Source organism: Pelobates fuscus, chromosome 9, assembly GCF_036172605.1.
Source record: "Pelobates fuscus isolate aPelFus1 chromosome 9, aPelFus1.pri, whole genome shotgun sequence".
NCBI lineage: Eukaryota > Metazoa > Chordata > Amphibia > Anura > Pelobatidae > Pelobates > Pelobates fuscus.
In genome coordinates, this window is record NC_086325.1 from 16540241 (window position 1) to 16557971 (window position 17731).

Sequence of the window (17731 nt, forward strand, 5' to 3'; positions counted from 1 at the left end):
TCTCCTATTACTCCATATTACCCTCCCTAAAACTCCTCCTATTACTCCATATAACCCTTCCTATAACCCCTCCTATTACTCCATATAACCCCTCCTTATAACTCCTCCTATAACTCCATATAACCCTCTCTATAACTCCTCCTATCACTCCATGAAACCCTCCGATTACTCCATATAACCCCTTCCTATAACTCCATATAACCCCTCCTTATAACTCCTCCTATAACTCCATATAACCCCTCCTATTACTCCATATAACCCCTCCTTATAACTCCTCCTATAACTCTATATAACCCCTTCCTATAACTCCATATAACCCCTCCTTATAACTCCTCCTATTACTCCATATAACCCCTCCTTATAACTCCTCCTATTACTCCATATAACCCTCCCTATAACTCCTCCCATTACTCCATGTAACCCTCGCTATAGCTCCTCATATCACTCCATAAAACCCTCCGATTACTCCATATAACCCCTCTTTATAACTCCTCCTCTAACTCCATATAACTCCTATTATTATTATTCCTTATAACCTCCCTATAATCTGCCATATATTTAGCTATGCCTGTGTCTATTGTACTCTATTCAATTAATTCCTATCAGTTTGGGGATTTTTCTTTCCTGTAATACATTATATCATTATATGTCATAATTCCCCCACGTGTGTCTATTTCTCTGTGTCAGTCAGTCATCCCCCCCACCTCCCCTGCAGAGACTGTAGTTCCTTAACTCTAAACTATATAGTATCATATCCTGGGTGGAGCTTGAAGTTTAGAGAGAAAATTAAGAGAAAAACCGCCCAGCTTGTTTGAGCACACAGGAGGAAGAGGAGAGGGGGGCGAGAGCAGCGTGTTCTAGCAAGCTGTGAAACAAGGCCGTCAGACTGTATGGATAGGGGGCTGACTGCACACTGGGCAGACCATCCAGAAACTCTCCTAATCCATAAACGTTCTCCTACATCGACACCGAGATCAGCCTTCCACCCATAGACTTTCCGACCAGCACACCCAAAGTCATGGTGAAAAGTTATTCTGTTTCAGAGTGCCTGTGCTTGTTTTTAGTAAACTTTCGTTATGTTTTGGTCCAGTGGAATCTCTGAAACATCTGCTGATATTTAAGTTTGGCTTATTTTTGAGGGTCGATAGGTTTGTGACGGTTACCCAGAGACAATGAACTGGAGACATTAAAACGATTCTTGACTTAGCCGGGACATCTTTGGTATAACACGAGTATTGGATAAACGACTTGAATTCATCCACCTTTCTTCTCCTTGACCCATAAGCTGCATCGTAACATGGGGGACCAATGGATCTGGATTGTGTTGCTGGGTCTCCATTTCCTACATGAGGCTGTGTCTATGTCTACCTGTAAGACTGTGGATATGGAGAAAGTAAAGAAAAGAAGAATTGAAGCCATCAGGGGGCAAATCCTAAGCAAACTAAAGCTGACCAAAGCCCCCGAGGTGGAAAGCGAGGACATGACAGTTCCAGATGAAATATTCTCCATTTACAACAGCACGGTGGAGACAATCAGGGAAAATGCAGAAAAAGAAGATCGATTAGGGCACATTCACAGCGAGGAGGAATATTATGGAAAAGAAGTTCAAAAGATTCTGATGCACATCAATAAAAATGGTAAATGACCAAATACCTTCTATGTCGGGGGTAGGCAACCTTCGGCACTACAGATGTTGTGGACTTCATCTCCCAGAATGCTCTTACACCCATATTGCTGTCAAAGCATCATAAGAGATGTAGTCTGCAGCATCTGGAGTGCCGAAGGTTGCCTACCCCTGTTCTATGTCGCAATGCCTTACGATACAATAATAACATCAGCAGCTATGTTTTCAATTCGGCTGTTTTGACCTAACATTTGAAATTCACTTTGAATTCCTAAATGTAGTGAAGAACCTTTCACATTATAGATTCAAATACCCTTAATAATAAAAGAACGAGTACATATTATACGAACGATTGCTGGAATCCCACATATTTTTCATACTTGATGGGTTTTCCAGGTGTACGTAATCTAAATATTTCTATTTTGCTGCCAACTCTTGATTGGTGCAGAGAAATTCTTTAGTGATTGTACCGACTGCGGCAGAACACGGGCTAAATTTTTACATATTGCGCCCATTTGCCTGCCGCCAGCACCTTGGCGCAATCATTCATAATATTTTCAGGATTTTAGACTTATTAAAGATCAGTTAAGCCAAATGGACATTTCATAACATTCGGGGTTTACATTTCAGCTTTTCTTTTTCTAATAACTATTTTAGAGGATTTAAATCTACCACCTCTGCTGGAAGGCCATTCAGTAGGAACACACTGTAGCACTTCTTATGGCTTAGAGCGCTTTGTTTTTATGAGACGGCACAGGTTAAAGACTGTGTGTCAGTGGGTGCCAGGCTCTTCACACAGGGTGTGTGTCTTATAATTATGGGCCTCAATGTCTGTGTTTGTGTTTTGGGATCTAGATTTTGGGAGAGGAAGAGGCTGGTGCCAGAAATAGGATGCATGGCAATAAAGGAGGAAGAAGGGTCAGACCAAAATACAATCTATTCAGAGCTACTCAGAGGGAAATTCCCCGGGGAGGGACAGGCACAGGGGGTGTTCAGGGCAAAAAAATTAAAATAATTCTTAAAGCTGCAGTAGGAATATGATCTAGTGATGTGGAGATTGCATCACTTAAATCTGGATTAATTGCTGTTATAGGACCCTCTCCCCTGTACCCCTACTCTCTCCTCTCCATTAACTACCCCTGCCCCCTGCACTCCATTAACTACCCCTGCCCCCTCCTCTCCATTAACTACCCTTGCTTCCTCCTCTCCATTAACTACCCCTGTCCCCTCCACTCCATTAACTACCCCTGCCCCCTCCTCTCCATTAACTACCCCTGTCCCCTCCACTCCATTAACTACCCCTGCCCCCTCCTCTCCATTAACTACCCCTGTCCCCTCCACTCCATTAACTACCCTGCCCCTCCTCCCTTTTAACTACCCAGCCCCTCTACTCCATTAACTACCACTGCCCCCTCCTTCCCTTTAACCCCCCTGCTCCTCCACTCCATTAACTACCCCTGTCCCCTCTACTCCATTAACTAACACTGTTCTGTTTTTTACCCTTTAACTACCTCTGCCACTCTGCTCCATTAACTACCCCTTCCTCTTCATTAACTACCACTGCGCCCTCAGCTCCATTGACTACCCCTGCTGCCTCCTCCCCTTTAACTACCCTTGCTCCCTCCGCTCCAATAACAACCCCTGCCTTCTGCGCTCCATTATTTACCTCTGCCCCTCTGCTCCATTAATTACCCCTGCCCTACCCACTCCATTAACTACCACTGCCTCCTCCGCTCCTTTGACTATACCTGCTGCTCCCTCCGCTCCATTAACTACCCCTGCCCCTCCATTAATTACCTCTGCACCCGCTGCTCCATTAATTACCCCTTCTGCTTCATTAACTACCCCTGCCCTACTTGCCCCATTAACTACCCCTGCCTTTTCTGCTCCATTAGCTACCCCTGCCCCTATCTCTCCATTAAGTACCCCTGCCCCCTCCTCTAAATTACGTTACCACTGCTCTCTACCCCTATTGCCCTGTTCATTATCACTGCATTTAACGTGTGTGATTTCACTTAAGAAGCCATTGGAAGATCTATTCTGACCATCATTGAATATCAACCACCGGAAGGCTAATCCAGATATCTACTACCCTTCTATTACCATCCTGGAAAGGTTGTGTCAGTCAGACTAACAATCATATTACTTTCTTAGCTTTGAACTCTCTATTAACTATCCTTTCGATACCACAATGACCAGAACTGGACACACGTCGAAGTAAGGTCTTTCTGGGTTTTGCGTAACGTGCGTCTTCACATATTTATAACCTGATGTCAGCATGATATTCTATAATTTAAATATCTTGTCACCCAACTCTACTGAGTCCATATCCAACACCCTGTGATCAGCTTACCATAAGGGGATTGCTAACATGTTGCGTTTTTGACAATTTAAACTTTAAAGTGCTCTGTTATGGTTGGCATGACTTGGTGTGACTTTAATGATCATTCCATGCAATCTATACATGAACAGTCATTCTGGTCTTTATGCCACTGGGACAGTGATACAGGCGGCATCTAATATTTTATTAGCACTGAAAGGGCAATTACTGGCAGGATTTTATTGTTGTATTCACTCTCTGTGCCACTCTTTATCACCCATCCATCCACCCATCCATCAACCCACCTATCAACCCTTCCACCCCCTGCTCATTCACCGACCCATTATTCCATTCATCCATTCACCTACCTATTCATTAATTCATCCATCCATCCACTCATCCATCCTTTAATTCATCCATTCTTCTGTGCATCCATCCATCCGTCAATTCATTCAACAACCCACCTGTTCATCAATCCACCCATCTATCCTTCAATCCAACCATCCTTCCGTTCATCCACCGACTAATTCATCCATTTATTCATCCATTCACTATCTATCCACCCACCTGTCAATCCATCAGTTCATCGATTCATCCACCATCTACCCCATCCATAAGTTCATCCACCATCTACCCATCCATCCATCCACCCACTCGCACATCTATCCATCAGTTCATCCACTCATCCATCCATCCATCCATCTGTCAATTCATCCACCCATCCAACAACCCATTTGTTCATTAATCCACCCATCGATCCTTCAATCCTTCCGTTCACCCACCCATCCGTCAATCTATCAGATAATTGATCCACCATCTATCCACTCATCCACCGACCCACCCATCAGTTCATCCACGCATCCATCCTTCTACCCGTCCATCCATCCGTTCAACAACGCACCTATTCATCAATCCACCCATCCATCCATCATTCAATCCATCCTTTCATCTATCCATCTGTCAGTTCATCCATCCATTCATCCACCATCTATCCGCTCATCCATCCATCTGCCCATCCATCCATGATCTATCCATCCATCTGCCCATCCATCCATCCATCATCTATCCATCCATCCACTATCTATTTATACATTCATTCATCCATCAATTCATCCACTCATCCATTTGCCCTGTGTACCCTCAACCTGCGTCCTGTGGAGGGGAATTGGTTTTATATATATATATATATATATATATGTGAGTGCTGATATTGTCTGAAACTTGCGGTAAGGTACGGTAAAGGGATGCTCCTTATTTATTTGGCTGTCTGTCTGAGCCCCGTAGCATGCATCCCGCAGGACTTTAGAATAAGGAAAGCTTGTTACTGGACGTTGAAATCTGCCCTCATTATAAACACTCTGCAGCTACCGTCTGGCACACACATGTAACATAATCCGTCTGGCACACACATGTAATATAACCCGACTCTGCCTAACTGAAAACACGGCACCCTTTCCTTTACAGAGAGTGACAATGAACAGTATTAACCCCGTGGATACTGTAAAGGTGAAGGATTTCCCTGGCATTTAAAGGGTGCGATTTAGGACTCTGAATGGAGCGCCAAGTTCTGCAAACCTTATTAGATCTGTAAGGGTTAAATGCCTTAATCTGTTTGTTCTAATTAAATGACCTAACATATTTGAGGCTTGTTTGAACGAAACACTCTGGAACAATTAAGGAGAAATTCACTCAACTTGGCACCATGTTTTCATTCCACCTTAAAACGTTTAACCCTTTAACTATTGTCTTCATTAACCTGAAATTTCTAGATAATATGTTAAGGACTGTGCTGGCGTGAAGACGTGGTGGTCAGACAGACTCAGCTAATTTACATCCCACGCAATCGTGACATGCGCGTCGGCAGAATGATAAACACTACCAAGGTTATTTACTAAAGAGAGAATTCAAACATAAGGCCAGAGTAGACGAACTGAAATAGCTAACGGACAATTTTTCCAGTTGGACTATTTTGGTCTTAAATTTGAAATTCACTTTGAATCCTGACCTTAGCGAGTGTGTCCCTGTTAGTGCATCGAGAATTGTCAGTGCCAGCTGCATTTTAATTTCAGTACGAATCACGTCGAAATTTGCAGTGTGTCGTCCACGGCCACCATGTTTCACTCACTTTTAGCTGAGCAGCATCGGACGGTATATACACGGCCTGAACTGAGTGTACACCCAGGGATCAGGCATGTTGTGGCTTCATTATTTTATTCTAATGTCAAAATTAACATAAATGTAAAAAATGGTAATTAAGAAAACAAGAGAAGCAAAAATAGTGATGAACACATAAACGTTAGTAAAACTATTAAAACATGTTGGTTCCAGTTTAGCATTTAAAAGATTATGTGATTTGTCTTAGCCAAAACCTTAAAACGGAGAGTTCTGATGGAAAGGGGAGCGCGCTGGGTGTACAGTAACACAGACAGAAGATGTGACACAACAGAGAAGACTAACTCGTAGCCAATATTCGAAAAGAACGAGGCTATAGATGATTAGTAACAAGTTTATTGTGCCCCATTAAAAAATACTCAAGAAGATACCAAGTATCTTAGAAATATCTGTCCCTAATTCCTTAATTGTACCTTAGAAAGTACTAATTACAACACAGCTAATCTGAACTGCACTGATTCTGAACTGCCCTTTGGAGACCTACCAACCGTTGAAACGTATGTTGAGGCTCTCTTGCCAATCTTTTCTTTAGATTTTTTGATTACGGTACCTATGACTTGTGTAATACTGATAGTCTATATAGAAGGGCTGGGTTTAGCACAGTTAGGACTAGCTGTGTTTTATCAGACAATCAAATGTGTTATAAATATGAAATTTAAAAGAAAAGAGATCATCACATGAAATAAAAACACACAGCTGAATTTTTAAAGTTTTCCTCAATGGTGTACATTTTAGAAAAGTAGTGTCCCCGGGCGCTGGTGAGAGGTAGTGTCCCCGGGCGCAGGTGAGAGGTAGTGTCCCCGGGCGCAGGTGAGAGGTAGTGTACCCGGGCGCTGGTCAGAGGTAGTGTCACTGGGTGCTGGTTGGATGTAGTGTCCCAGGACACTAGTTGGAGGTAGTGTCTCTGGGTGCTGGTTGGTGGTAGCGTGTCTGGTTGCTGGTTGGTGGTAGTGTCTCTGGGTGCTGGTTTGTGGTAGCGTGTCTGGTTGCTTTTTGGAGGTAGTGTCCCCAGGCGCAGGTGAAAGGTATTGTCCCAGGGCGCAGGTGAGAGGTAGTGTTTCTAGGTGCTGGTTGGAGATAGTGTCTCTGGGTACTGGTCAAAGGTGGTGTCTCTGGGTGCTGGTTAGAGGTGGTGTCTCTGGATGCTGGTGAGAAGTGGTGTCTCTGGGTGCTGGTCAGAGGTGGTGTCTCTGGATGCTGGTTGGCGATAGTGTCTTGGGGTGCTTTCTGGAGGTAGTGTCCCCAGGCGCAGGTGAGAGGTAGTGTGCATGGGCACAGGTGAGAGGTAGTGTGCATGGGCGCAGGTGAGAGATAGTGTGCATGGGCGCAGGTGAGAGATAGTGTTTTTGGGTGCTGGTTGGAGATAGTGTCCCCAGGTGCTGGTCAGAGGTAGTGTCCCCAGGTGCTGGTCAGAGGTAGTGTCCCCGGGTGCTGGTCAGAGGTAGTGTCCCCGGGTGCTGGTGAGAGGTAGTGTCTCTGGATGCTGGTGAGAGGTAGTGTCTCTGGGTGCTGGTGAGAGGTGGTGTCTCTGAGTGCTGGTTGGAGATAGTGTCTCTGGGTGCTGGTTGGAAGTGGTGTCCCTGGGTGCAAGTTTATATACTGGTCAGAGAGAATGTCCCTGGGTGCTGGTTAGAGATGGTGTCCCTGGGTGCTGGTCAGAGATAGTGTCCCTGGGTGCTGGTCAGAGATGGTGTCCCCGGTTGCTGGTCAGAGATAGTATCCCCGGGTCCTGGTCAGAGATAATGTCCCTGGGTGCTGGTTAGAGATGGTGTCCCTGGGTGCTGGTCAGAGATAGTATCCCTAGGTGCTGGTCAGAGATGGTGTCCCTGGGTGCTGGTCAGAGATGGTGTCCCTGGGTGCTGGTCAGAGATGGTGTCCCTGGGTGCTAGTCAGAGATGGTGTCCCTGGGTGCTGGTCAGAGATGGTATCCCTGGGTGCTGGTCAGAGATGGTGTCCCTGGGTGCTGGTCAGAGATGGTGTCCCTGGGTGCTGGTCAGAGATGGTGTCCCTGGGTGCTGGTCAGAGATAGTATCCCCGGGTGCTGGTCAGAGATGGTGTCCCTGGGTGCTGGTCAGAGATGGTGTCCCTGGGTGCTGGTCAGAGATAGTATCCCCGGGTGCTGGTCAGAGATGGTGTCCCTGGGTGCTGGTCAGAGATGGTGTCCCTGGGTGCTGGTCAGAGATGGTGTCCCTGGGTGCTGGTCAGACATGGTGTCTCTGGGTGCTGGTCAGAGATGGTGTCCCTGTGTGCTGGTCAGAGATGGTGTCCCTGTGTGCTGGTCAGAGATAGTATCCCCGGGTGCTGGTCAGAGATGGTGTCCCTGGGTGCTGGTCAGAGATGGTGTCCCTGGGTGCTGGTCAGAGATAGTATCCCCGGGTGCTGGTCAGAGATGGTGTCCCTGGGTGCTGGTCAGAGATGGTGTCCCTGGGTGCTGGTCAGAGATGGTGTCCATGGGTGCTAGTCAGAGATGGTGTCCCTGGGTGCTGGTCAGAGATGGTGTCCCTGGGTGCTGGTCAGACATGGTGTCTCTGGGTGCTGGTCAGAGATGGTGTCCCTGGGTGCTGGTCAGAGATGGTGTCTCTGGGTGCTGGTCAGAGATGGTGTCCCTGGGTGCTGGTCAGAGATAGTGTCCCTGGGTGCTGGTCAGACATAGTATCCCCGGGTGCTACTCAGAGATGGAGTACCTGGGAACTGATCTGCTGTATTCCTTTTGATACTCTGGTAATATGGAATCCCGGCAGTGAAGGGACTGATCTCTCAGCTGACACTCTCATTGTATCACCAGCCGTCCATGGTGAGTTAAACAATAATCATATGATAACTCGTGATGGGTGGACACTGACTGGCAGAGAATTTTGCATTAATGTACAATTATTATATTAAAAGTGCTCCACAATTTCCAATCCGGGTTTAATGATCTATTTCAACTTAACTTTTGGGAACTGATTTTACCATGAGGTTTACTATTTAAACTGTAAGTTTGTGGGAAGATGACAATAGAAGTTATGCACTTGTTACGCCGATTCCTGCGCCAGTTCTGAAGCATTTAATATACTGTACCAAAGCCTTTCATCCTTCCGAGATCAATCACATGAGCAGCATTGAGTTGAGTAAGTGGAATATAACGACGCGCATGGAAACTGTGAAAGCTGAATGCATCCGTCTGGATTACGTTCACTGATATTCTATTATTCCATCGCAAGTTCTAATGATTAATGGGCTGACAGGTCGACTTTATTTCAATGCCTGTCTGAGACTGTTAATGCCCCAGCAAGCCAACAAAGATGGCGGCAGGCGTGGCTCTTTCCTGTTTTTACTCTCATTTAATTTTTTCCAAAAGGCATTTCATACAATACAAAGGCCATATTTATCCACAATGTCCGTACTGATTTTCCTGTTAATGCAATTAAAACATTTGCATTAAGAATGTCACAATGTCAGGTTGTGCTGACACTATTTCAAAGTTTACAGAGTTCAGGATTATTAAGCATGTTCCGAAAACACCCTAAGAAATAGCTACACATTCTGCATTTACTGGAAAAATCTGAGCGTAACTCCAAAAAAGCTTTAAATTGGATTTTCTAAGCCTGGATTCTGCAAAATGTATGAAATGATACGGCAAAATGAAATGTTGTGATGAATACCAAGATAGCAGGATAGTGACAGCTATAAGTACATTTGGTTTATTACATATTTTCTCTCCTTCCTTTATTGCAGAGGACAATCGCCAACCAAATATCAAATACATCATTCCATTTAATGCATCACGAGTACGGGAGATTGTGCAGAACCCAAGCCTGCTCCACCAGGCAGAGCTGCGTATGTTCAGAAAAAAGACTGATAAAATGAACGAAACTGTGGAAACACGAGTGGAACTCTATAAGGTGAGTTGGTGGATGCAGTGGGATTATTCTTAGTTTGCATACAGGTTAATGTGCCATATTCGGGAATAGTAATGAGTGAGAGGCATAGTTTAGCGCTCAATGAGAGCTTTAAAACTCATCCAAGTAGACAGACTGAAAATGTAAGATACATTCTCAATTAATTATATAGCGCAAACATATTTCTCAGTGCTGTACAATAGGTAAACAAATCAAATAGTTAATTCTAACAACATTTTAGCAAAACATGACTGACATACTGGAACAGTAGGTGCAGAGGGCCCTGCCCACAGGAGCTTACAATCTAAGATAGAAACAGTGTCTAGTGATCACAGGCTCACACAAGTGGTAAACTTCTTTTACTTAAGGCACATTTGCCAACATTGTACGAGTCTTATGTGGTGCACCGGTCAGTAGAGAATGAGATGGGAAGATTTTTTTTATCCAAAAGTAGCAGTTATGCATAATGCTCATTTTTATAAAGGGTTTCATACTTCATTTGTGATATTTTAATAATTAAAACTACACTCTGACAATCACAACAACCTTCAATAAAGGCACAAACAGGGCAAATTAGTCTTGAGACCTCTGGGACAGATACGTTGTATCTGAGTGTTAGTTTGGCCTATTTTTTTCTCAAATGTCCATGGGTTGGACTCCAAACCAGAGAGCCCAGTTAAATAAAATGGAAAAACAAACAATGAAGAGGTAGAGCAGCACCATCACTTGTGGGAGCTATTCATTTTTTGCAAAAACCCTCCTGAAGTGTTATGTCTTGGTACCAGATGGTAAGTGGGTAGAGAACACACTTACCTCATACTTTGCCTCCTTGTGTCACCATTGTCCTGTCTTCAGCTCTTGGCAGATGAGGCATCTAAAGGACGCATTATGTAATCTTGCACATGGCCCCACTTTATTTTCTTTCATACAAAATTACAAAAAAGGAAGCTAAGTAAGACTGCGGGAGCCTTTATAGATCTTCTACAATACTGTCTCCGTCATTCGTCAAGAGTGATGACACAACAAAGGAAACTGATCAATGATTCCGAGAGAAATGGACACCCTACTTGGTCTTAAGATATTTCCTGATTGTCCTGCAATTTAATTGCAATTCAAAACAATGAATACAATTGTTCATAAAGATTCTATCATTAAAATCTGCTATCTATACTACCTTAGTTCTATGTATATCATTCCAGTCTTACCCGTACTATTGTAGTGCTATCTATACCATCTCAGTTCTATATATACAATTCCAGTCTTACTTGTACCATTATAGTGCTTTCTATACTACCTTAGTTCTATGTATATGATTCCACTCTGACCCGTACCATTGTAGTGCTATCTATACCCGTTAGTTCTATGTATACCATTCCAGTCTAACCCGTACCATTGTAGTGCTATCTATACTACCTTAGTTCTATGTATATGATTCCAGTCTAACCCGTACCATTGTAGTGCTATCTATACCCGTTAGTTCTATGTATACCATTCCAGTCTAACCCGTACCATTGTAGTGCTATCTATACCCCTTAGTTCTATGTATATGATTCCAGTCTAACCTGTACTATTGTAGTGCTATCTATACCCCTTAGTTCTATGTATATCATTCCAGTATTACCCGTACTATTGTAGTGCTATCTATACTACCTTAGTTCTATGTATACCATTCCAGTCTAACCCGTACCATTGTAGTTCTATCTATACTACCTTAGTTCTATGTATACCATTCCAGTCTAACCCGTACCATTGTAGTGCTATCTATACCCCTTAGTTCTATGTATATGATTCCAGTCTAACCTGTACTATTGTAGTGCTATCTATACCCCTTAGTTCTATGTATATGATTCCAGTCTAACCTGTACTATTGTAGTGCTATCTATACCCCTTAGTTCTATGTATATCATTCCAGTATTACCCGTACTATTGTAGTGCTATCTATACTACCTTAGTTCTATGTATACCATTCCAGTCTAACCCGTACCATTGTAGTTCTATCTATACTACCTTAGTTCTATGTATACCATTCCAGTCTGATGCGTACCATTGTAGTGCTATCTATACCCATTAGTTCTATGTATACGATTCCAGTCTAACCCGTACCATTGTAGTGCTATCTATACCCATTAGTTCTATGTATACGATTCCAGTCTAACCCATACCATTGTAGTGCTATCTATACCCATTAGTTCTATGTATATGATTTCAGTCTAACCCGTACCATTGTAGTGCTATCTATACCCCTTAGTTCTATGTATACCATTCCAGTCTTACCCGTACTATTGTAGTGCTATCTATACTACCTTAGTTCTATGTATATCATTCCAGTCTGACCCATACCATTGTAGTGCTATCTATACCATCTCAGTTCTATGTATACAATTCCAGTCTTACTTGTACCATTATAGTGCTATCTATACCCCTTAGTTCTATGTATACCATTCCGGTCTTACCCGTACCATTGTAGTGCTATCTATACCCTCCCAGTTCTATGTATACCATTTCCATTTTACTTGTACCATTATAGTGCTATGTATACCCACCCAGTTTCACCTATGGCTTTTATTTAATGTTAATTTATTCTTAGAGGGGGCATTTTGTAGTTTCATTGATTCTTGTGATGGCTATTCAAAAGATCAATTTCTTCCTCCGGCAGGTTCTACAGCAGAGAAACAAGTCCTCTCGGTACTTGGACAGTAAGTTTGTGTGGCCTGGAAAACTCTCAGAGTGGCTCTCATTTGATGTGACAGAAACTGTGAAGGAATGGATAAACGATAAAGGTAAGATCCAGAAATGCAGTCTGGTGCTCTGTATATCTGGGTGATAGCATGCCAGTGCTGATAGTTAACCTCTAGAGTTATTTCTATAACTCTGGACCTGTCCAGACGTGATAATTATTCCCGAGCCAGAATCTCCCAGAGATTAAGTAATTAAATGGATTTGGAATGAGGAGCTGCTTGGACAGTGAGTTGGTGGAGTACTGATTGATTACGAGGTATGGACTCGGAGTAGGGTCTGGTGAGGCTGTTGGGTGGAGTCTGAATGGAAAATATAGATTCTGTACATACAATAGCTAAAACTGTGGAATTGGGCCAAGAGGTGGAAATGTAAAGATTGTTGACTGCACAGAGTATGGATCAGATGAGAAGGAATCAGAGAGTCAGATAGATCTTCAAATTGGTTGGCTGTGGAATGGATGGAGTAGGGGAGGGCTCAGTGTGGAGTAAATGGGTGTGATTGGTAAATGTGGAATCTGAATATACAGTGACTGTGGAATAGATGGAGGGCTCAGCGTGCAGTGAATGGGGTTTAATGGGTAAATATGGAATCTGGATATACAGTGACTGTGGAATGGATGGAGTGTGAGTTCGGGAGGGCTCAGCGTGGAGTGAATGGGGTTTAATGGGTAAATGTGGAATCTGGATATACAGTGACTGTGGAATGGATGGAGTGTGAGTTCGGGAGGGTTCAGCGTGGAGTGAATGGGGTTTGATGGGTAAATGTGGAATCTGGATATACAGTGACTGTGGAATGGATGGCGTGTGACTAGGAGAGGGCTCAGCGTGGATTGAATGGGGTTTAATGGGTAAATGTGGAATCTGGATATACAGTGACTGTGGAATGGATGGAGTGTGAGTAGGGGAGGGCTCAGCGTGGAGTGAATGGGGTTTAATGGGTAAATATGGAATCTGGATATACAGTGACTGTGGAATGGATGGAGTGTGAGTAGGGGAGGGCTCAGCGTGGAGTGAATGGGGTTTAATGGGTAAATATGGAATCTGGATATACAGTGACTGTGGAATGGATGGAGTGTGAGTTCGGGAGGGCTCAGCGTGGAGTGAATGGGGTTTAATGGGTAAATGTGGAATCTGGATATACAGTGACTGTGGAATGGATGGAGTGTGAGTTTGGGAGGGCTCAGCGTGGAGTGAATGGGGTTTGATGGGTAAATGTGGAATCTGGATATACAGTGACTGTGGAATAGATGGAGTGTGAGTTTGGGAGGGCTCAGCGTGGAGTGAATGGGGTTTGATGGGTAAATGTGGAATCTGGATATACAGTGACTGTGGAATGGATGGAGTGTGAGCTCGGGATGGCTCAGCGTGGAGTGAATGGGGTTTAATGGGTAAATGTGGAACCTGGATATACAGTGACTGTGGAATGGATGGAGGGCTCAGCTTGGAGTGAATGGGGTTTGATGGGTAAATGTGGAATCTGGATATACAGTGACTGTGGAATGGATGGAGTGTGAGTTCGGGAGGGCTCAGCTTGGAGTGAATGGGGTTTGATGGGTAAATGTGGAATCTGGATATACAGTGACTGTGGAATGGATGGAGGGCTCAGCTTGGAGTGAATGGGGTTTGATGGGTAAATGTGGAATCTGGATATACAGTGACTGTGGAATGGATGGAGTGTGAGTTCGGGAGGGCTCAGCGTGGAGTGAATGGGGTTTGATGGGTAAATGTGGAATCTGGATATACAGTGACTGTGGAATAGATGGAGGGCTCAGCGTGGAGTGAATGGGGTTTGATGGGTAAATGTGGAATCTGGTTATACAGTGACTGTGGAATTGAAGGAGAGCACAGATTGCTTTTTCTTGAATAAAAAATCTGAATTAACCTGGCATTGTCATAATGACTTTTTTCCTTCCGCTTTCCGCAGAGGAGTACGAACACTTCAGATTACGTGTGGCTTGTCCGTGTGAGGAAAATGCCAACAATATAATACCTGACATTGACGGTGGGTGTTTTATGTTTATACCATATTACTCTAGAGGCGGTCGAAGAAACCCGATTCTATGTATCTATAAATCAAACACTAATTTGGAGGATTTGATTTAGTAAAATGACTACAATGGAGCCCCGTATTAGGCTATTTCACTAGGTCCTCTCTTAATGCATCATTTTAAAGCATAATTGAGGTAACGTTTTAACCATAGCATATATCAGGAAAGTACCTTTTATGCCAAATCCTTTGATTACATAGTTCATCCTTCTACAAAGCGGAAGGAGAATGCTGATAAAACCGTTTTCTTATAATCTTCTCAAATACTCTAGTGTTAAAGGAACAGTCCAGCAATATCAATAAGTGTTTTAGTGTATTTAGACTGGAAAGAGGTAAGAGGCTTTTTACCTGTAATCCACCACCCCCAGGAGAACATCATCAGTGATTATATCGCGGCCAATCCAGTGCTTCATTGCCGCATGCGCGAGAGCACAGTATTGAGGTCTGTGGAGGAACCCACAAGAAAGTGGGCTCCTCCATAGATAAAGCCAATTCCCTGTAACTGTCACTGGTGACGGCTGGGGGATTGACACTTCTAGACGGCCGTAATTCCACCCCAGGGGCTAGAAGTGTTAGGAAAATATAATTAGAGACAAAGTAGTACTTTTATTGACTGAGTTGTAATTTCAGTAAAATTCAATGCCGCTTTAAATGTACTTTTCTTTAAAAAATATTTTCCCACTAGTTTTAAAACTAGAAACAGAAACCTCATTTGCAATGTGTGCCCTGACTGTGCCAGGACTGAACTGGATTATGATTGACAGTAACAGAGAATGGCAGAAATGAAGGCTTTGTACCAGAGGCACCAGGCATGTTTGATACAATCGCTAGAATTAAACATTATTTTGTAGCTAAACTTCTGCCCTTTGTGGGACCTTTCTCCCTATCCCAGGATTTTATGAACATCGTGGAGATATGGCAGACCTAGTGATGGAGTCGTCATACTTTCCTTATCTACTCATTACATACATCCCTGCAGAACGAATGGAGACTGGGCACAGCTCAAGGAGGAAGAGGGCGTTAGATGAAGAATACTGTCGCTCGTGAGTCTTTTATGTAGAAATAAACTCACAGATATATGAAATCATACAGCTATATAAAAAGCCAACACTTTCCGAGTTTGTCAAGAAGGAATATAGCCAGTGGTGAATAATATATGGGTATACCTGGTATGAGCATTAGGTTGGTATTCGTGGCAGGGCCAATAGGGGTGATAGAGGTAATAAGGCCAGTAGGGGTGGTAGAGGTGGGGTGATAGGGCCGGTACGCGTGATGGGGCCAGTAAGGATGATAGTCCAGGAATGGGTGTTGGTATTCTTGGTTGGGTTGTGGGACTGTTAAGGTTGGTGGGGCTGGTGGGTTGGCAACCTGGTGATGACTTCAACATTTGTTTGTTGCAGAAATACCGGCTCAAACTGCTGCGTAAAACCTCTGTTCATAAACTTCCGTAAGGACCTGGGCTGGAAATGGATTCATGAACCTAAAGGATACAATGCCAACTATTGTCTAGGAAACTGTCCTTTTATCTGGGGCATGGACACGCAATACAGCAAGGTGGGAGACATTATGTGCATTATCGAGGCAAGGACCCCTCTGTAGGGGTTAACATGACTGACCTTAATGTAAGATAATGAGCTTTGGGGAGATGATAATGCACCAACCAATTCTGAGCGCCATTACGGTTCTGGTGCCAGGAGTGTGCTAGTGTCATCCAGGGATAATCTGCAAAAATGTTTGACAGGCGCTTGTGCCCACTTACCCTGGGCAATGGCCATAACCACTATAGCAGGCTTGATTAGTGTGTTCCTTAAGTATATAAGGGACCTTTAAGACACAGAGTCTGTCCCTCCCACTGCAGGGTGACACAGACAGAAGGAGCTATGGGACACGGAGTCTGTCCCTCCCACTGCAGTGTGACACAGACAGAAGGAGCTATGGGACACGGAGTCTGTCTCTCCCACTGCAGGCTGTAGTTGTGTACTTTTGTGTTAGTATTTGTGGTGTACTGATGCAGGTGTGTGTATCTCTTGCAGGTACTCTCCCTCTATAACCAAAACAATCCCGAAGCCTCTATATCTCCATGCTGTGTTCCCGATGTGCTGGATCCTCTCCCCATTATATATTACTATGGTCGTCAAGCCAGGGTTGAGAAACTGTCAAACATGGTGGTAAAGTCCTGTCAATGCAGCTGAGGTTTACAGATTGGACTCAAAGGAATTAAATGGCTCCCCTTTGGGCAGTGCAGCTGCCGCTGCTGGGGAGAGATCGTTATACCCCCATTAGTTCCTTCACCCAAGGAGATTCCCATTCACAGAGCCATTGTATCCCCGTTGTTTATAAATCCTCCCTGATATCGGCAACGAGTGTACGGAGTATGGAGCCCCAACTACTGCACCCCCCACCCCCGCTCCAGGAAGTAAAACAAGATGCTGTATCACCTCTGAAATCTACAGTGTTTTTAGAACTCTACTTCCTGCAAAGTTCAATTTTAATCCATATCCTCCGCACGGTTCTCCAGGAAATTCAAGGCGCGGAAGTCTGTGCTTCAAAACTGTTATCTGTACACAGAATAAGCAAATATGCAATTAGCTTGTCACAAAACATCTACCCATCTACACAGCATATACCCCATCCACAAAGCAACTACCCATCTACACAGCATATACCCCTCCACAAAGCAACTACCCATCTACACAGCATATACCCCTCCACAAAGCAAATACCCATCTACACAGCATATACCCCTCCACAAAGCAACTACCCATCTACACAGCATATACCCCTCCACAAAGCAACTACCCATCTACACAGCATGTACCCCTCCACAAAGCAACTACCCATCTACACAGCATATACCCCTCCACAAAGCAAATACCCATCTACACAGCATATACCCCTCCACAAAGCAACTACCCATCTACACAGCATATACCCCTCCACAAAGCAACT

The 17731-nt window shown here is 44.0% G+C and overlaps 1 protein-coding gene across 1 annotated transcript; it reads left to right on the forward strand.

Annotated features, from left to right (window-relative positions):
• The first annotated feature begins 811 nt into the window (after positions 1-811).
• Positions 812-17531, forward strand: TGFB1 (transforming growth factor beta 1). The gene is made up of 7 exons (XM_063431297.1): positions 812-1637; positions 9834-10000; positions 12654-12777; positions 14660-14737; positions 15675-15825; positions 16183-16336; positions 16816-17531. Exons 1-7 carry the CDS (start codon positions 1298-1300, stop codon positions 16972-16974), a joined length of 1173 nt encoding a protein of 390 aa, XP_063287367.1. The 5' UTR covers positions 812-1297; the 3' UTR covers positions 16975-17531.
• The last annotated feature ends 200 nt before the right edge of the window (positions 17532-17731 follow it).